The sequence below is a fragment of the Palaemon carinicauda genome, chromosome 19, assembly GCF_036898095.1.
Source record: "Palaemon carinicauda isolate YSFRI2023 chromosome 19, ASM3689809v2, whole genome shotgun sequence".
Classification (NCBI taxonomy): Eukaryota; Metazoa; Arthropoda; class Malacostraca; order Decapoda; family Palaemonidae; genus Palaemon; species Palaemon carinicauda.
Window position 1 is genome coordinate 112149395 of NC_090743.1, and position 21874 is coordinate 112171268.

At 37.6% G+C, this 21874-nt stretch overlaps 1 protein-coding gene across 2 annotated transcripts in view; it reads left to right on the forward strand.

The window, feature by feature from the left end:
- cos (kinesin-like protein costa) overlaps positions 1-21874 on the forward strand; it is a 233146-nt gene that overhangs the window by 99100 nt on the left and 112172 nt on the right. Inside the window, exon 18 of one of the 2 annotated variants that reach the window (XR_011047408.1) lies at positions 20267-20329. Coding sequence is in view for 1 of the 2 variants with exons in the window: in XM_068393771.1 (XP_068249872.1) it covers positions 10568-10803 (236 nt within the window). In the remaining variant the exon portion in view is untranslated. Of the gene's footprint in view, positions 1-10567; positions 13912-20266; positions 20330-21874 lie in introns of those variants that run through there. The other variant, XM_068393771.1, reaches the window with a different exon arrangement.

Genomic DNA, 21874 nt, shown 5'->3' on the forward strand with positions numbered 1-21874 from the left:
CTCTCCTTCATAGTTTTCTTTAGTTTTCTAGTAGATAGTTCTGTGTTGTAATGGTTTATGTTCTGCGAGTTTCATGCTTATATCTTGTATTTTCTTTTTGATATTTATGGTAAAGAATCTGTATTGAACTCAATCTCCAGTATTACATATTCATTATTTATCAAGCTTCTTTTAAGAGTCAATGTAAAGTAATATAATTTTCATATTTAGTATGATATTGATTCAAAACTGTGTAATATACAGAACTCCTTTATTATTGAATGCATTACAGAAATTTATTTTAGCAAATTCATAACTTCATGATAGCCTTAGCATGCATCAGCTCCATTTACTGAGTGTACTTTAGAAAAGTTGAATGAGTATCCATGGAGGTCCTTTGTACATTTAGGCTACAAAGCCCCTTCTAGTGACTGAAAGTAGTTACCGATCTCACACATCTGAACAAGTTTATTTTTCAAAATCTGTCCAGCATGGAGATAGCAAGTGCCTTGTTGTCTATCATCAAATAAAAAGACTGCTTGCTTTTGATGAACCTGAAGGACTTCTGTTTTGAAATATCTGTTGATCAATTTTCATAATAATATTTTTGTCTCAGTATTTTAATGGGAACGTTTGTTATAGTTTAGTGTTCGGCTTTTAAGCTTATTGTCATTTAATTTATACTGACTGCTGTTGTTAAATTATTGTAGTATCATGAAAAAAACCTTGTGAATTTTTATACAGTGCAAAGTGGTAAATTTTTGCTTTAAATAATGAAATTTTTTTTATTAGGCCATTGGTTTTAAATTTTTTAGTGTTTTTGTTTTCTTTTTGGCTATACAGTATATGCTTTGTTTTTATAACATCCTGTATCTTACAATGAAAACATTATTTGTTCCTACGCATATACTAGTCTTTTGTTCTCTAAGTAGGGAATATGTTTTCAGCACAAGCTGGAACGGCTGTTGAAATCATTAAGTAGGTGGTTAATGATTGATGGTGAGCGAGGTCATGGAACCCCCCACCCCCCATACATTGTTGAAAGCTCAACGCCCGCAACGAGTGTGGGCACACTGTTACTCCTTTAATCAAAGTTTTCATTTTCTTTTTCTTTCAGAAAGGGAATGCAGACTGTTGATTGCTATGGTTGTGAAGCAAGAGTTTGTACCTCCAGAGAAGGGTGGACTTCACTTTCAGTGTTTGTTAGACCGACTGCGGATTCACATTCTCTCGCCACCTCTTGCTGTGTGCATGATTGTTTGCAATCATCCTTGTGTACTGATGTAGATTGTGTCCTCCTATGCAGTGACAAGCGTATGCTTTGAGGGGAAGGTAGAGAGCTTTGCTTCTTCCTTATGCCTGCTACTACCTGTCCTGCACTTATGACCCTAGCTCAGTTCCCAGGGAGTATGTATCAGGAGCAAGGAGCCTTCAAATTTACGTTGGTGGGCTTTTCAGGTTCTGGTGGCATGTTGAGTTCCCCCAATGTTGGCAGCACACCATCGGAGATTGGAGGCTTTTCTCCGTTTGTGCATACAGTAGGGTCCCGAATTAAACGTGTTCGAATTACACGATTCCCCTTTTCCACGATCGCTATTTTTCAAAAATAAATTTTCTGTATCCACGAGGCTGTTCAAAGTTCGCGAGTCAAGCACTACAAAATGTATCAAATCTATAGTCTTTTTAAGTATATTGGTAGCCCTAAATACGGTGATTTATAATAAATGTTACAAAACAATTTTAACATTACATTTCATTAACATAATTTCATAATGAATAGCCTATTTAAGGATAAAATTCCACATCAACAATGAAATCAACTGTTAACTGTGCGAGTCCAGCTGACAAAATGTAAACAGAAATGTGGTTACGTTCTCGGCAATCTTTATCTTTCTCCAACCTTACGATAATTGTAATGGTAGTGTTAATGATGGTATATTAAAGCATTATTTTTGTTTATTACAGTATATTTAAAAGCCTTATTTTTCCCTCTGGGCGTTCAAGGTTTTCACGAGTAGACTGGGTTCGTTTATCGGCAGTGAATAGCCTAAACTTCAGTAACGAGTCGTCAATATTTTGTCATATTTTAAACAGTAGGCTATACATTTGATTTGCAAACATTGGTTTTGTAGAGTAGACGGTAAAATAAAATCTAGAGAGAGAGAGAGAGAGAGAGAGAGAAAGAGAGAGAGAGAGAGAGAGATTTGATGGCAGAAATCTCTCTCTCTCTCTCTCTCTCTCTCTCTCTCTCTCTCTCTAGATTTTATTTTACCGTCTACTCTACAAAACCAATGTTTGCAAACATTGGTTTTGTAGAGTAGACGGTAAAATAAAATCTAGAGAGAGAGAGAGAGAGAGAGAGAGAGAGAGAGAGAGAGAGATTTGATGGCAGAAATCTCTCTCTCTCTCTCTCTCTCTCTCTCTCTCTCTCTGTCTCTCTCTCTAGATTTTATTTTACCGTCTACTCTACAAAACCAATGTTTGCAAATCAAATGTATACTGTTTAAAATATGACAAAATATTGACGACTCGTTACCGAAGTTTAGGCTATTCACTGCCGATAAACGATAACAAACCCTTTAATGCAAACTAACTGTATCCTTTGATATTCCTCTATATTTATCACGAATTCCTTCTATACCTCCTCAGACACTCTTATTTCAAATATCTAAATTATTCTTATCACAACTAACACCATCTAGTCATTTTCATTCCATTATATCTATTATTCCTCTGGATCTTATTCCCTTTCCTTATTCTGTTTATTCGATGGGATTCGTTTTTCCCTTTACCGTCTTTCAGAATCTATTTTTAGCCACTGGCAACCAAATCCCCCCTTCCCCCGTCTCCTACCGTCTCCCCTGCGAGACCACCCAGCCTATCTTTTCACTCCCCCCACCTTCATCCTCCCCTGTTCTAGGTCTGTAACCTTCTGCGTCATAATATCTCTCTCTCTCTCTCTCTCTCTCTCTCTCTCTCTCTCTCTCTCTCTCGTTATACAATACAGTACTTACAAATAGATGAAGAAACCAAAATCGGTTTTCTTGAAGTGTCAATTAAATACAAAACGAAAAAATTATACCGTGTATACATCCATTTCAATCATAGCTTAAAATACGGTAACCGATTTCGTCCGCAAACCACTATTTTTTAGGAAACACCATTCTATTCCAGAAAATTTTTACTCTTTAAATGTTAATTGCGCTATAATAAAACATGTACTTATGTTGTAAAATTTCGGGTGTGTTTTAAAAATCGAGTATTGCTAACTTATTTTTGTTTTACTTTTGGCTGTGATCACATCAGCTGATGTCTAGCTTCCGCGCGAATACAATAACAAAGAATTGTTTACACCATTTCTTAACTTATTCAAACCATCTATACAGTTAATATTACATAAACACCAATGTGTTATAACCTATCATATTTATTGTTTAGTACTTTAAAACCATCCTCTCTCTCTCTCTCTCTCTCTCTCTCTCTCTCTCTCTCTCTCATCGAACGTTATAGCGGTAACCTAATTGTTCGGTGACTTTAAAAATAGGCCTAGTACTTTCTTCTTTACCTTTTTTGCATATGGATCCATAATTGAGGTGGGTACAAGTTGACTTATAACTGAAGTTAGGAAAAGTATTTTGGATATGGAAAGGACAATTATCTTTCGTAACAGTTTAGAATTATCGTAAGTTATCACTCTGTCATTAGCGGCAGTTTGCTATTGTGGATTAAACGCATAAGGAAAAAAAAATTTCCAGCTTTGCTACGAATTTAGGAATTTATATGGATACGGTAAGTAAAATATTTGTAATAACATAATGTTTACTAAATGTTTGTAATATCATTAGTTATGACTTAGATCATGTGTGTTTAATGCATTCGTTTGTTTATTATGATCGAAGATGGAGCGTAAACAAATGGAAGGTTTCCGTTTCAGGCGGCATCATAAAGAAAAACATTTCATAAATGGCATTCATTTCATTTATTTGAAAGTTCTAATAAAAAATAATTAGAACATTGGTAATAACAAATTCAACATATAATCTATACTTGGTAAAATTGCTGTCAATTCAAAAACACAGATGTATAAATGCGTCTGTTTCTTCGTTGTGATCAGAGATAAACGTAAAAAAAACATTGGTTGTCGTTTTCTATTCTGCTTTTTAGCGTGTTTAGGAAACGCATGATATAAAATCGCCTTTATTTTGATAATTCTGGATTTTCAATCATACAACAAGCTAGTCTATAGAGTGATGGTTTTGCTATTCACCAGTTGTATTATACAATAGATATGACAAACATTAAAATTTGTCTGTATTTTGGGTTGTGTTGTAACGGGAAATATATGGTGTTTACACCTATCCTGGTTATAATTTTAACCATTTTTCAAGTTATTAGAACTTTAAAGTATATTAAATGTTTTATTTATTTACAAAAACAATTTGATATTATAAAGAAATACAGTATAGTACAAAGAAAGTATTGGAAATGGGTAGTAAACACATTTGAATAGGCAAATTGCTGGTTGCCATGGCCACAATGGAATTATTTCTGTTAGTTGTGTGTTTCGAAATTCGCGATTTTCCATTTACACGAGGTCATTAATCGACCAAATTCTCGCATAATTCGGGACCCTACTGTACCTCTGAAGACTAGTTTTACTCGAGGAAGGCATAAGGCTTTTTTAAGCCTTTCAGATAGGTTCTCAATGACTTGTTTGGAAGCAGGTAACTAAGGCTCCCTCTCTTCTAGGGTCCCCAGTGCCTGTGTCTCCTGTGGTGATGACAATGGTGAAAGGCTTGGTCAGTGTAACCTGAGCATCAGTAACTCTAGTGATGTCTGCAGTATCACCCCTTAGCCCAAGAATTGTAAGGTCGCCCTATAGCACTAATGCCAGGCTAGACTCCGTCACCCATAGGTGTCACCTGAAGTTAGGCCTAGGTCAACCCTTGGATCAAAACCTGTTGCCCTGTGCTGGGTGTTCCCTCTGCATCTCCCCTGACCCTGTGACCCCTGTGTATGATCCTTTTTCTTATGCCATCACACCAACCCTTCTGCTGGGGGCCATGGGCCGTAACACCTGTTCTTTCTATGCCTGTGACCCCACTTGAGGGTGTGCGGGCTCTTGGAAATGTGCATACCCCTTCCACTTGACAGTGTTCCCCAGTTTTGTGGTTCCTGTTGGAGCAACCCTTATGGTTTCTTCCCCCAGGTGAGAGTCTTTGTCGATGTTTGCTCAGGCCGCAGTACGTCTGCCTGCAGAGCCTGAAGTGAGGGTTGGAAAGAGGAAGAAACATGAGCGTTCTTCTTCCTCCACCGACTCCTCTTCTTCATCAGACTCTTCTTCTTCTGACTCTGTTTCTGACCCTTATGAAAAGAAGAAGAAGAGGAAGAGGTCGATAAACTCCAGTCCGGTGTGGTCGTCAGGAAGTGGCTTCTTTCGACACTACAGTACATATTTTATGTGGGAGAGGACAGCAACCAAGTAGCTCCCAGCCCCACAGGGGACAGTGTCACTGCCCTGTGTTTTGGACTCGATGCTGGGAAGTTAGGGGCATAAACCCAAGTTACACCCCATGGGGGCCATGACTCAAGTTCCCGTCTACCCCGGTAGCCAAACGAGACATGTACAGCCTGTGTTTCAGCCCCCTTGGATTGATACATGGCCCCATGGCTACTTGGGTCCCCTGCTACCCAAGTAGCCAGGAGGGACTAGTGGATGGCCACGTGTTTAGGGTTCCATAGGACAATGCAAATGGCCCTAGCCATGCTGCTGTTTCACAATCCCCATCCACCGCCCCCTGGGGTCGGGACTCGGGTTCCCTATCTATCTCAGTAGCCAGGTAGGACAGGAATGTATGAACCCATTCACTTTTTATTCCCAGGTTGATGGAAGAGATTCGGTGCTCTCATCTCCCTTTCTACATGGACATTGGACGCCTGCTCCTCCCTGGTGATAATTCATTGGAAGAGAGTTGAGAGAATGGCAATACTTGAGGCTATCCTTATGTGCAGTGGAAGAGCAAGCATTGAGGCAAATGGGATCTTTGGGCCATGGCTGTCCCCCCACCCCCATTCAGCAGAGGGAAGAGGAGTACTCCTTTCCTCTTCCATGTTCAGTGCCAGGGATTCTTCCTCCGTTGTTGTCGTAGTTTGGTCTGTGCTGAGTTCCATCAGAGGAAGACTTCATGCTTTCAGTGGATCTGAAGGATGTGTACCTTTAAGTACCCATGCACCAGTTGATTCAAAGGTACCTCTGCTTCTTCCTCTCTGGAACGATGTATCAGTTCAAGACTCTGTGGTCCAGACTAAGTACTGCTCCTCAGGGGTTCATTCAGATGTTCACCTTGGTAGTAGCTTGGGTCCACTTGCAAGAAATACGTCTGTAGATGTTTCTCATTGGGTGGTTGATTTTGGTCTCCTTTTTTGGGTTTGTTGCTACAGGATTGAGTTCGTTTCACTTTTGTCAAGATCTGAGATTGTGATAACTGAGGAATAGTCAAATCTCGTACCCAAGCTGAGGTTGAAGTTCTTGGACATGGTAGTAGATACAGCAGCAGCTAGTCTGTCAGTTAGACAATTGCCTTAATAATCCTGAGGAGGTAGAGTGTCCATTTTTCTCCAAGACAGAGATACCATCTCGGTGCTGGCAGAGTCTTATCGGCCCCCTTTACTCGCTGGAGAAGCTTGTTCCTCAAGCTGACCCCTTTTCCAGAGAGCTGTTCAGTAGTGTATGTGGAATCATTGGTCAGCCTCCAGGTGTCTCATCCCTTGCTGAAAAATGTTCTTACCAGTTGACTAAACAAAATAACCCTCTCATGGGAGTCCCACTTAGCTCTGCCTCCAGATATGCGACTGTGCGTAGATGCGTCCAGATACGGGTGGGGTGCATCCTGAACAACCTGGTCATCTCGGGTATAATCAGAAGACGCATGTACTCATCCATGTCATGGAAGTGTAGCAGTCTTTTTAGCTCTGCAAACATTTCAAGAATGTTGAGACATTCGGTGGTGTTGGTGTGACAATATCATTGTAGTGGCTTACGTTTAGCAAGATGACAAGTTCCTGCGTCCACTCTGTGAGCTGATGAAGCAGCTGCTCATCGTGATGGCATTTCATGTCATTGAGTATTCAGCCAAATATATTCTGGGCAAGAGTAACAGACTATCAGATACACTCAGTTGCCAGGGAAGGTTGTAAGGTCAGAGTGGCCCCTACATTCTTGTGTAATGGAGGGGCTTCTGGTTTCTGAGAATTAATGTATTTGTCACGTGGCTAAACAGGAAGCTTCCCATGTTTTCTTCCTCGGTCTAGATCGAAGTTGCCTTCCAACAACCATGGGATCACGAGAATGATTATGCCTTTCCTTCATTCAACCCTGATCCTCCTACTCATCAACCGTGTGGTGATTACACTGGAACTCAGGTTGACCCTGGGGGTTTCCAGATGGCCTCATGCTGAATGGTAACCTATTCTACCCAGTCGTGATTGCGAGAGAACTCCCTATGGCTTTCACTATCCCAGGGAAAGTGGGCCATCCTCTTTAATTGATGTCATAGAAGGGCTTCTTCTCTAGTTTTATCATCTCTAGAGCAGATTGTGGATTGTCTCCTCTTCCTTTGCCGAGAGAAACTCCTCTGAGTCGCCTCTGTCGAGGCTACCTCTCAGCCTTGATCATCAGAAGGGGATAGACTTCTCATAGGAGTTGACTATGCTCATGAGGCTCTTCAAACAGTCTTGCACATTCCGGGACGTTAGGCCCAGAGGGGGACGTGTCCCTCATTCTGGAGGCTATCACTCATACCTGTTTAAGCCATTTAGAAGGCTGTCAGTCAGGGTTCTAACTCTCAAGTCAAGACTGTCTCTTGTGCTTTAGCATCAGCAAAAAGTTTAGGCAAGTTACGCGGTCTCTGCTTTAATCTTCCACACTGAGAGGTGGAAGGAGATCTCTTAGTTTAGTGCTAGGCTGCATGGCCAAAACTCGGAACACACCGAGACACGACGTAAGGTTTGAGCCCTTTTCCATGTCCTGGAGAAGACCTAACATCTTGGACCTGAGTGCAGTAGCTCTTCGTTAACACTGGCAGAACCAAGAAAGTGGTGTCTAGGAACTCAATTTCTTTCTGACTTCTTGAGACGATCTCTCGTGAATTGCCTCGACTGCTGAAAAGGTCAAAATACAAGCTAGGACCGTAACTCGCTAAGTCAGGTGTTAGGCCTCACTCTTGCCTTCAAGAGGAACTTTACAGCGTGCCAGGTGTTAAAGGTTGTGGTTTGTATTCACCAGACCACCTTCATGGCCTTTAATCTAAAGGAGTACCCACTAGTTCCTGGACACCTTTGCTTTTGGTCTTGTGGTGGCTGTTCAAGTAGTTGTGTAGGAAACCCAGCTCCCATGCCAGACAGTAAGCATCATGTCTTTGGTTGCATATAGATGTATGTTTGCAATGAAGGTAGAATGACTGGCTCTTCTTCTCCAGTCTTTTTTCCCTTTTCTTGGGGATGAATTAGTCAAAGCATTACTCGCTGGATCTGACTTGATGCAGTAAGGTAAGCTCCTTTTTTTTAGTTCCATTCTTTAGAATATAAAAATATAGAAGAAATATATACCAACCCGTTGATCATCATACGCCAGGTATATTATTCAGGACTGCTATCCCCTTCATGGGAAAGGATCCCTCCTCTGACCGCATACCAATCCTCTTGGACAGGTCAGGCCTTATCAGACTATTCATTCCAATGATAAGACAGATAGAAGGTTGCTGGAGTTATCCCCTTCATTCCTATACAGAATCAGGTAGGTTGACATTACCAGGGAAGAAAATTAACCAATCAGTTAGGTTTTCCAACCTACCAATCAGTCAGTCTCCCTACTTGAAGGACAAGTGGTTTTTTACGCAAAGGAACAAATAACAAATTTTAAAAGTAATTTGTATTTTTCCTAGCTATACAAACCTTTGTCCTTTGAGTTAAAATTCTCACCTCAACTTCCTGTCCCAGTCCTGAGCTGAGAGGTTTTAAGTGAAGAGCTTTCGATAGACTGTGAGTGGGACTCCTTGCCCTCGCTCACCACATGTCATTACCTACCTCATTAATGATTTCAACAGCCATCTCAGCCAGTGCTTCAAATGTATTCCCTATTTAAAGGGTACATGTTGGTATAGCTATAAAAATAAAAATTTATTTCAAAATTTCTTATTTTTTGTCGTTATTTAGTGTATAATTCAGGATTCAGTAATGAGTGCATGAATACTCTACTTGTCATGTGTATTAATTTTTTACTTTTATATAGTAATTGTGTTAGGGTCTTCTTTGACTTTAGATTAGAAATTGTAAATGATGAAACAGCAAGTTCACCTATGCTTTTTTAAAGTTAGTTTAAAAATCCCTAAGCAGCAATTTCAAGTATTTGATTTGAATTAGTTTATTATTTTTTACATGCTTTTGTTTTACTTTAGCAATTTTGTGCTTATGTTGTCATCCTTTCATTTTATATTTGAATAGTGTATTTTTAATTAAGGGAAAATTAATTTGGTCATTGCTTCATTTATAGTTATTTTGATGAAACTAGAAATGTATAATAATTCAGATATTTTTGTGGATGCAAGCATTGTAAAAAAAAAACTTTTTGAAGGTTTATAAGATTATTGAACTTTTTGGAAGCATATTTTGTAGATTCATATAGATTGCCTTTTTACTGTGTGTGGGTGTAAAGATCATCAGTTTTTAAAGTGCTTATAAAATGCTCTATTTTGGGTAGAAAAAATTATAAGAGGCATTTTACATTTTAAGTTTTCGTATAGAGTTTTTTTGTCTCATAGTTCATGGATACCTAAGTGGTACCGATAGATTGTTAGACAACCAAACAAATTTTGGGTAGTTTTCAATTTTTAAAGAAAACTTTTATGCAATTATCAATAATGTATTTTGTTATTGAAAGGACTAGTCAGTTTATTGACAATAAGAGACTCACATATACTGGTAGGTTGTTTAGCCTTGATTTACAGTAATTGAAATTTTGATTTTATTGGTCATCGTGAAGATGATTCCATTTAAGTTTGCTGCTATTTGAGAGGGCAGTTCTCTATGGTAATTATATTCAGCAATATACTGTACTTCCTTCTATTGAGAAATCTTAGTAATTTACAAATATATGCAAGAAGGTTTGGTCAGTTATTTCAATAGTCATGTTGCTCTATCTCAGGAGTGATAACTATGATAACCAGCTATGAATATTGAAGTTTTAAGCTCAAGAAGTAAACTGTTAATTTAGACAAGGATAACTCAGAAAATAGATAATAAGTACAGTAATACCCCTCTTTGTCGGTTCAGCTTACATCAGTTTCTATGTAACGTCCCTCATCCTCAAGTAATGAATGCAAAAATAAAATCCACACCATTTTGTATTACCTGACCTTACGTCGGTACAATTTAGGAACAAAGAACTCACTTTATGAGGTGAAAGTCTGACCTACATCGAAAATTGACTTACGTCGGGTCTCTTGGAATCAATTGATAACGTAACGTGGGATAATACTGTAAAGTGATTCTTTATTGTAATTGTATGAACCAAATGTTTATCTTCATCTAGGCCCATCTTATCAACCCATGCCTACTAGTTCAGTGCATCCGGAAGCAGATCCATCTGGTCGCCGTCGTCCTCTCTTGCCTTCACGTCCAGGTGCTCCACTGTTGCCAAAACGAACGCGAATGCAAGCTGCAGAGCAAGCAGCCAAGCATCCACAACCCCAGACCAAAGTCACAAGAGAGAAGAATAAGATCATCATTCAACAGAAGTCTGATAGACAGGGTAAAAAGGGGCAATGAATCTTAAAGTACTGAAGGAAATACTATTGGTGAAGGTGTACTGTAATAGGGGTTTTGAGTGCATCTCGCGTGTTATGTACCTGTGTTTTGTTTAAGAAATAAGGCTTTTGGAAAAGCTGGTGTGTTCAGGTTTATAGTCATTATGGTTAGCTCCTTAGACCAGTAAGGGCTCTCTGGAAAATGAATGTTACCTAGTCTACTTATGTAAGTACAGCATAAAAGGGAAATATTATACTCAAATCAGGGGGGAATTTGCAGGAATAGATATGACATAGCACAAAATAGTGTTTGAAATTTTTATGTAGGTAAAATAAGTTATGTACATAATTTGAATTTGTGTTTTCAGAAAACTAGAAAATAACTAATGATAAGGTTATGAAAAAATAATTCATGAAATTTTTAAAAGTAGGTATGAAACTTCTTTTGTTATGAAGAAGTTGAGAAACAAAGATACAATGCTTTTAGAAAACAAAATATATTCATTCAAATATAAACCCATTGCTTTTACATAGCTTATTTGTGCATCGTATATGAAACTCAATGGTCTGATTACAGAACTAAATGATAACCCAGGTAGGTTAGCACATGTGCTTACCGCTTCATAGGTTTCTCATGTTTAACTGAATCACCGTATGTGGAGTCTGATCCATCTGCAACAGAATTAAAATATTAAGAAGAGCTTTTGATTAGTATGTAGACGATTTTTTCTTCATCACATCTATTACTTTAAAATTTGCTCAAATAGTTTAGTAACTTGGGTGGGAGATAGGCTGAGCTGCTTATGCTGTACAGTTAAAATTAACTTGAATGGACAAGAGAGGTCGTTTGTCATGCTGAGATGACTATATGAAACAAAAAGGGAGAAGTATCTTGAAATACTGAGAGTGACTTTCCAAGGGAAGGAGTTGTTGAAATACACTGCTTGTTTAACCTTGAGCCAAAATACAAAAATCCCTGGCTTTATGTTGGTTCAACATACATTAGTTCCGACTTTATGTCACTCATCCTTAAATATTAAATACAAAAATTAAGTCCTTGTAGAAGACTTCAGTAATCAGGGAGAGCTATCTGGGCCTAACCATCTTGTGAAAGGTAATCGAAACCCAATGAACAACAAAGGCAAAGTGAAAAGAGAGTATTTGAAACATTCCAACTGCTCTATAATAGTGAATATATATACTGTAGTATAGAATAATGAATGAACTACTTCCTTCCTCCTTCAAAACTAAACTAAGAATATTATGCACAGTATTAAAGCAAAAGACAATTTCCTTGAAATAAGTTCTAATTGCTAGCATTAATTAGAAAACCAAGTATGTTAGAGATTAACTACAAAAGTGAAGATCCAGGAAAACTACTGTAACCATGATAAATAAAAAAGAAACTTGATTGCATGACACTGGCAAATCAGAAACTACACAGAAAATAGAAGCTGATAGCTATACTGTATATTGTACAGAATTAATTTGTCTGTCACTGGCAAATTATTAAATACATATAAAAGAGAAATTGATAGCCATTTGGTATCTCTTAACAGAATAAATGTATTTGGCACTGCCAAGTCAATAAATAAACAGAAAATAGAAGCTAATAGCCCATTACTTGTTGGCACAATCATGTACCTTAGAGACAAGGTGACAGCATTACAGTAGTTACATAAATGGAAGTCTTGACACCCCATGAGTTAGCAAATAAAATTGTTAGAAAATTTACAAAAAATTAAAAGAGAAAAAAAAAGTTAGAGTTGGTGACAAAAGCAGAAAGTAAACCACTGTATTGTTCATACAGAAACTTCTGAAATTACCTTTGGTCCAGTGATGGGAATTGCTAGAGCTGCCCTTAAAAGTAAGCATGAGTACATTAAAAAATTCTTTTGCATTATTAATGCTATCATCAGCTCTATGAAAGATAAAATAGAGTAATGGAAAGAAGAAAGTGAGAAATGAAATTGAAATGTTGCACAGAAATCCTTAATAGTTCTAAAAGTTTGAGAATCCCAGCTCATTGTTGAAAGTCAACAGGCACACAAATAATGAATAATTTAACTACTTGAGACTTGAGGGACCATAGCTGCAAGTAGTGATCTACTTGAGCTGTCTAAATGTATTCTTATAAAAGAGGATTGACTCGTCTGGGATTCATGGGATGCACAAATAAGCCACTTTAAAGTAATGTACTTGTGATAAGCAGATTATTTCCAAAAATTTTTTCATCTTTCAGTTTAATAGTTTGGATTTAAATGTAAATTTTTCTCAGTATTCTATGACTACTGTAGTTACCTAAATGGAAATTCTTCTCAGTATTCTATGACTACTGTAGTTACCTAAATGGAAATTCTTCTCAGTATTCTATGACTACTGTAGTTACCTAAATGGAAATTCTTCTCAGTATTCTATGACTACTGTAGTTACCTAAATGGAAATTCTTCTCAGTATTCTATGACTACTGTAGTTACCAAGGTTCCGGTTTTTTATGTGAACAAGTATAATTTTTGAGAAACATTACAAAATAGCAGAACATACGTTAACAATAAAAAATTTTCTAGCATAAGCCATAATTTGGTGTTGCATGCATTTTAGAGCATCTTTGTAGCTGAATGAAAGATACTACAGTACAGTATTTATAAAAGTGGTGAAATCAAGACGATCTTTATATGATAGAGGCAATAGTAGTAATTTTTGAGGTACAGTACTTGGTATATTTTTAATTGGAATATATGTGTTTTTTTATAATTACTATATAAAAAAACTTAAAAGATTTTATTTGTTAGAATTGTGGCCAAAAATTCTATACCTATGTTTCTTCTAATGAATCTTTTGCTTTAGCTAATATAGTCTCATCAAATTGAAAGGTACTTTGTTAAGAATGTTACTACCTGCAGAACTTGGAGTAGTTATGGTTGTTTTATTTGGTTATAGCAGTAGTGTGTTATCTGTGAAACATTATAAAAGATGTTTTGCCAGCATGTTAACTACTTAACAGTAATGGGATCTTGGTTCTTTATTATGTTCAAAAGCTTGTTTGATAATTGTTCTCCCAAATTTGCACATTATTCCTTTAAGAGTTATATTTTATAAGACAATATAGCCAGACATTTTAAATTTTTTATAAAGTAGAATAGCGCCAACGTTATCCCTGCGTGTCGTAAGAGGCGACTAAAAGGGACGGGACGAGGGGGCTGGGAACCCCCTCTCCTGTAAAAGTATCCTGTGAGACAGCAACAAAGAGATGGAGCTGGGGGGAGAGTGACTGCTCCCCGCACTCTAGTTTTGGGGTGTTTGAATGTGCGTGGATGTAGTACGATAGAGAGTAAAAGATGTGAGATTGGAAGTATGTTTAGAAGTAAAAGGATGGATGTATTGGCCTTGTGTGAGACAAAGATGAAAGGAAAGGGTGAAGTGATGTTTGGTGAAATGTCTGGTAGAGTGTCTGGGATTGAAAGGGGAAGAGCGAGAGAGGGTGTGGCTTTATTGTTGAGTGAATGGATGACAGGTAAAGTAGTGGAATGGAAGGAGTTATCATCTAGGTTAATGTGGGTAAGGGTTAGGTTGGGTAGGGAATGTTGGGCGTTTGTCAGTGCGTATGGGCCAGGTAGTGAGAAAAGTGAAGAAGAGCGGAATGAGTTCTGGAATGAATTAACTAGGTGTGTAGAAGGACTGGGTAGAAGGAATTATGTAGTTGTTATGGGTGACTTAAATGCTAGAGTGGGTGCTGGAGAGGTAGAAGGTGTCATTGGGAAATATGGCGTACCAGGTGAAAATGAGAGTGGTGAGAGACTGGTAGATATGTGTGTTGAACAAGAGATGGTAATAAGTGCTAGCTTTTTTAAAAAGAAAGATAAAAATAAGTATACATGGGTAAGAGTGGCAAATGGAAGAGTAGTAGAAAGGGCATTAATGGATTATGTGTTGATAGCTAAGAGAATGTTTGGAAGATTGAAAGACGTGCACGTGTTTAGGGGTATGGCTAACGGTATGTCTGATCATTTTTTGGTGGAAGGAAAATTAGTTGTAGCAAAAGAGTGGGGGAATAGAGTAGGTGGATGTAAAAGGGAGCTAGTGAGGGTTGAAGAGCTAATAAGACCGGGGGTAAAAAGTAAATATCAGGAAAGGTTGAAAATGGCATATGACGAGGTGAGAGTAAGAGAAACTGGTAATTTAGAGGAGGAGTGGAAGTTAGCAAAAGAAAATTTTGTTGGGATTGCAAGTGATGTATGTGGCAAGAAGGTTGTTGGAGGCAGCATGAGGAAGGGCAGTGAATGGTGGAATGAAGGAGTGAAGGTAAAAGTGGAAGAGAAAAAGAGGGCTTTTGAAGAATGGCTGCAGAGTAATAGTATAGAGAAGTATGAAAAATATAGAGAGCAAAAGGTGGAAGTAAAGCGCAAGGTACGTGAGGCAAAGAGGGCAGCTGACCTGAGGTGGGGTCAGGGACTGGGTCAGTCATATGAAGAGAATAAGAAGAAGTTTTGGAAAGAAGTGAAGAGAGTAAGGAAGGCCGGCGCAAGAATTGAAGAGACAGTGAAAGATGGAAATGGAAGGTTGTTAAAAGGAGAGGAAGCAAGGAAAAGGTGGGCGGAATATTTTGAAAGTTTGCTGAATGTTGAGGATGATAGGGAGGCAGATATAATTGCGGTTCCAGGTGTTGAGGTGCCAGTGATGGGAGATGAGAATGAGAGAGAGATTACAATAGAGGAAGTGAGGAGAGCACTAGATGAAACGAGAGTAGGAAAAGCATCGGGTATGGATGGTGTGAAAGCTGAGATGTTGAAGGAAGGGGGTGTGACTGTACTTGAATGGTTGGTGAGATTGTTTGATGTGTGTTTTGTGTTGTCAATGGTACCAGTAGATTGGGTCTGTGCATGTATTGTACCACTATATAAGGGTAAGGGAGATGTGCATGAGTGTTGTAATTCAAGAGGTATTAGTTTGTTGAGTGTAGTTGGAAAAGTGTATGGTAGAATACTGATTAATAGGATTAAGGATAAAACAGAGAATGCAATCTTGGAAGTACAGGGTGGTTTTAGAAGAGGTAGGGGTTGTATGAATCAGATTTTTACAGTTAGACAGATATGCGAGAAATATTTAGCAAAAGGTAAGGAGGTGTATGTTGCGTTTATGGATCTGGAGAAAGCATATGATAGAGTTGATAGGGAAGCAATGTGGAATGTGATGAGGTTATATGGAGTTGGTGGAAGGTTGTTGCAAGCAGTGAAAAGTTTCTACACAGGTAGTAAAGCATGTGTTAGAATAGGAAATGAGGTGAGCGATTGGTTTCCGGTGAGAGTGGGGCTGAGACAGGGATGTGTGATGTCGCCGTGGTTGTTTAACTTGTATGTTGATGGAGTGGTGAGAGAGGTGAATGCTAGAGTGCTTGGACGAGGATTAAAACTGGTAGGCGAGAATGATCATGAATGGGAGGTAAATCAGTTGTTGTTTGCGGATGATACTGTACTGGTAGCAGACACAGAAGAGAAGCTTGACCGACTAGTGACAGAATTTGGAAGGGTGTGTGAGAGAAGGAAGTTGAGAGTTAATGTGGGTAAGAGTAAGGTTATGAGATGTACGAGAAGGGAAGGTGGTGCAAGGTTGAATGTCATGTTGAATGGAGAGTTACTTGAGGAGGTGGATCAGTTTAGGTACTTGGGGTCTGTTGTTGCAGCAAATGGTGGAGTGGAAGCAGATGTACGTCAGAGAGTCAATGAAGGTTGCAAAGTGTTGGGGGCAGTTAAGGGAGTAGTAAAAAATAGAGGATTGGGCATGAATGTAAGGAGAGTTCTATATGAGAAAGTGATTGTACCAACTGTGATGTATGGATCGGAGTTGTGGGGAATGAAAGTGATGGAGAGACAGAAATTGAATGTGTTTGAGATGAAGTGTCTGAGGAGTATGGCTGGTGTATCTCGAGTAGATAGGGTTAGGAACGAAGTGGTGAGGGTGAGAACGGGTGTAAGAAATGAGTTAGCGGCTAGAGTGGATATGAATGTGTTGAGGTGGTTTGGCCATGTTGAGAGAATGGAAAATGGCTGTCTGCTAAAGAAGGTGATGAATGCAAGAGTTGATGGGAGAAGTACAAGAGGAAGGCCAAGGTTTGGGTGGATGGATGGTGTGAAGAAAGCTCTGGGTGATAGGAGGATAGATGTTAGAGAGGCAAGAGAGCGTGCTAGAAATAGGAATGAATGGCGAGCGATTGTGACGCAGTTCCGGTAGGCCCTGCTGCTTCCTCCGGTGCCTTAGATGACCGCGGAGGTAGCAGCAGTAGGGACTCAGCAGTATGAAGCTTCATCTGTGGTGGAATTGTGGGAGGTTGGGCTGTGGCACCCTAGCAGTACCAGCTGAACTCGGCTGAGTCCCTGGTTAGGCTGGAGGAACGTAGAGAGTAGAGGTCCCCTTTTTGTTTTGTTTCTTGTTGTTGTCGGCTACCCCCCAAAATTGGGGGAAGTGCCTTTGGTATATGTATGTATGTATGTATGTACCTTCTTTAGATCAGAATTCATGTTCCTTTTGACAATTGTTGCCATCCCAACAACTGGTAAGGACTTTTTTAACCCCTTCTCTTACTTATGATGATGGGATGCCAATCATGAGGTCAGAGATGTAAAAGCCAATCCTTTGTGTAAGCTGACCCTTACCTAATCTCTATTGCAAATCCAAACAGAGCTTCTCTCATATGTGGTTATCTCTGTACATATCCTATACAGTACTACTCTAACGTGCTTTTCAGAAACACCTCTCTCACATCTTGTTTCTTACCTTTGTATTCAGTCATATGGTTTTCCAAAATAATTGAATACCAGATGTTCTTTCTTTTTCCCTATATTTGCCTGTTTTCTGCCTTAATGAAAAAAGGTAACTGGAATTGGAACATTAATCCTCGCAAGTTTGTAAAAGTATATCTGATAACTGGGTGTTTTGGAGGGCTTCAAAATCATGCCAAAAGGCAATTATTTTGGCAATAATTCTTGGTGTAAGTAGTCAACTCTTAATCCTAGGTATTTGTGTATTTATTCTATGGCTTCATGATTTTCATCCTATTTATTTTTGGATTCTTTCAAGCACTTGATATTTCCTCTATTGTCATATCGTATTAAATGCACACTGAACAAGAAATCATCCAAGTTATAAGTGTATCAGTTAACAACATTAGAAAATCCTCTACATTTGGCCACATAGAAACACTGCCAGTTTCCCCAGTAATGCCATATTGTACCGTATCTTCAGACTGTGGTGGAAAATGAGAAATAAAAAAAAAGATAAAGTGACATCTGAAATCTTGCTGGTATCCCCATTTGCCATCCAGATCCAGAACTTTTAGCTATACAGGTAATTACAATTGGGTATTGTGAAGTAGCCAAGAAACATTTTTTTGCTGCTAGATTTTATAGTTTTGCAAAATGATAGTTTATACAATTGCCGAACAAGAGTATTGTTCTACTATAGATTTACTGTAGGAGATGATGTACTACTTTTTTATAATCTGTCATGAATATTATTGCCTTTTTTAAAGTGTTTCAATCTATTTGAATTGTTTTGGAAATGACAACAGGATCATGGAAATTACCTACTGATTTCAGATGTGAAAAAGTTTTAAAGTTTTTAACTTGGATGGTTTCATAACAGGCAAAATTGCTCTGTATTACCATCTTGTTTTCAATTATTGTTTATGTTTAGTGGTACTCGGTGTGCTAACGGAAATCAATATAAACATGTATTTCTTTTGCTTGTTAGTAAAAAAACAAAGTGTCATTTTTTTATTGAGACGTTATTTTAGCTCCATTTATAAACTGTATTTCAAGTCTTCCCTCTGCCGGATGCTTAAGTGGTCTGGTAATGAAGGTAATTTAATTTTTTCAAGGTAGCCTAAACTGCCTATCCTTCCCCCTTTTTAGCTGAATTTTGCTTAAGAGAAAAAACGAATTAAGAAAACAAAGAGACAACAAAGAATTTGTAGATGAAATTAATTGATGGCCCTGTGTCTTCTATTTCTATAAACTGAATTAAGTGGCTCTCGTTCTCAACAGAGATGTTATGAAATGCATAATTGATTGAAATTTATTTAGGATTAATTTAGTTATAGGGGTAGGTCAGTCAGCCCATTTGTTAATTAAATTATTTTTCTTGAAGATGATAAAAAAAATCAGTACTGTTACTTGCAGAAGTTTATATCTGGATTGTCTACAATTTTTTAAGCATGTATACCTTTCTATGCAGAGGGTGTTTTAAAAAGCCCTTAACAATGCTTTAGTTTATTTATATACAAACTGGGCTATACTGTGAGCAGTATATTGATCTTACCAGTAAAACATTTTCTAGAAGCTTTATTATTTCTCATTGCTATGTAAACACTATTCCACCTAATATGATACCTGAAATATGTCTGTTAAGTACAGAAAACACTTTAGCCGTAACATTGTTGCTTCTGCACAGTGGTGTTGATTGGTGCATTTAGCATTTTAGTCATTTCAGCTCTGATTGAAACTTTAAAAATAAGGAGATATTAATCAAAATATTTAAAGAATTAAATATTTAGTATTAGATCCTGTACATAATCATTGAAATATATTTTCATCCATTATATTTTTGTACTTTAAATATACTTGAAAAGATATTTTTCTTTTTTTTCCAACCACTTTTCATTTCTAACCAGAAGTCTCACAATGTTGGAGGAGTTTCCTTTATCCTTGGGAGAATAGATAGTGATCCTATTCTCTGGGAAGTTATTTGCTTCTTTATACCACCTTTTTGGCTGGTTGTATATAAGTGAATTTCTTTGTATAATTTTATAAATCGTTACCAAATGATAACCATGTACAGTACAAGTGAATCCTTGTATAAGGAAATCAGACTGTATTAATATTTAAATGTGGTCCATTGTGCTTCTTGTTTGTTTATCTTTAGTACTTTTAGTAAAAGTATTCAAACTCACTTTAGTATGAATAAAAGTTTTCTTGATTACCAGTAAATGTAGTAATGTGTTAGTTTAGCCTTGGTGGCTATGGTTATAGTAATAAGGTTGTTTTGGTCTGTAGGTTTAGAAAATGTCTATTATGTCTGTTTATAGCTATGTAATGAAATTAAGTAGCCTTTTGTTTATAGTAATATTTTCATTATGAAGTTGTTGAACCAGATTATTGATGAAAAAAAAAATCTGATCTCTAACAGGGATTGCCTAAAGTAGTCTTAGAAATTTCTACTGTATTTTTAATATTTAACAAAAAGAATTTCATAACAAGATTACAGTACTATATTCTGTAACCAATGACTAGTCAATGATATATTGTACTTATGATTTTTCAAATTACATAAAGATTATGTATAAATTGATGAAGCAGCTTTAGCAAAACTGAAGAAACATGATTTGATTTTTTATGCATCATAGATGTTCATTTGCTAAATATTTTATTTACAGGGAACTTCAATTCCATGAAATTTATGATTATAAAACAAGTTTTATTTCTAAATTACAGAGTACAGTACAATAGTACTGTATGTTAAGAAGCTGACAGAAGTTTATGATAATTGGTATTCAGGTATGTTGTACTAAAATTCCTTTACTTCACATGAATGCTAGATTTTGATTAAGATTCAGGAGTATTAGTAGGGTTTGTTGGTCATTGACTTTGAAGCTTTATAATTTTTTTGGATTTTATGTTGTATACTGGTATGTAGTAAACAAAAAGAATGCTTTTTGCATTCTTATAGCACTGCATAACTATTTTAGAAATTAACTAGTGCAACATGAAATCATAGCTTACTCCCATTTCTTGATCCTTAAATTTAGTTTATGTAATACAAAGATGAAATAATTTTCATACATGAACATTGTTTTCATAATGTGTTTGAAAGTAACCAGATTTTTTCTCTTAGTTTCCATAAATTATCATTTTAAATAATCTTACCTAACATTCATTTGCTATATAACATTTTGAAAGCACCTTTGGTTGACAAACTAAAAAATTAGAGGTTTCATATTGGTTTCTTATAACTAGCTCTTTGATATCTCCATAACTATTTGCTGCTTTGTGGGGCCATTCGTTGGAAATCCTTATTTTCGCCAAGTTACAGTGCGTTGACATCTCATTGGGTGGTGGTATGTTTGGTCATTAATCAGGCTTTTGAGGATAGTGAGGTACTATTACTTTTTTAACTTGATATTCATGGTATGTGTTCTGAGATAAGATATTGTGTAATCTATTATAAGACCTCTGTGTACTGATCTACAGTAGATTTAACCCACATTAGATTATGCAGTCTGTAGAGGCAAAGATTGTTTAATTTAAGATAGATGTGATGACTGCATTGATCTCCAAGATCAAATAGTATTAGATTATGCTAAATATAGGCTCATACAGAAGTAGGATAAAAATGTTAAGAGATTTAAACATGATGCACCCCATTCATCTTTTAACCTAGGTAGGGACTGCATGTTGACCAGTGTCGCTTCTTTTTATTAGCATATATAATTAGCTTTTTGATGTTTATGATATGACTTCTATTCATTCTAGAGCTTCTATTTCTCCCTCTACATCACATATGTCCCTGACTAGTCCTTTTCCTCCATTTGATATACCAGAATTTACATTTAGTGTTTTTCCAATTTTTTTAGCCGAGAAGGTAGTCTTGGCTTCTTTGACTTCTGCTTTGGTTGGGGATCCCCATCCGGGGAAGACTTCCTCTTTGAAGAGATGCCCCACTTCTGGAGAAGGTTCCTATTCTCCGTGGCGGCTTTCTCAACTACCTCTTTGATCGCTTCACTCGGGAAGAGGTCCTTACCCCAGATGCTGGAAGAAATCAACTTCCTGGGTTCATGTTTTACTGTCGCAGAAGTAAACATGAACTCCCTACAGGCTCTCCTAGCCTTTATGAAGGCGTACAGGTCCTTTACTAAGGTGGCCATACAGTATACATCTTGGCCAGGACTGTGAGCATGTCTGGGGTGCTGTTGTGGCCTGCACACATCTCGATGTAGTTCTGGAGGGACAGGGAGGCGGAAAGTCTCTCTTTCGTCTCTTGCTCCCTTCGCAAGAGAAAGTCTGACAGTTTAGGGAGATTCTCGCTGAACTGCTGTCCCGCGA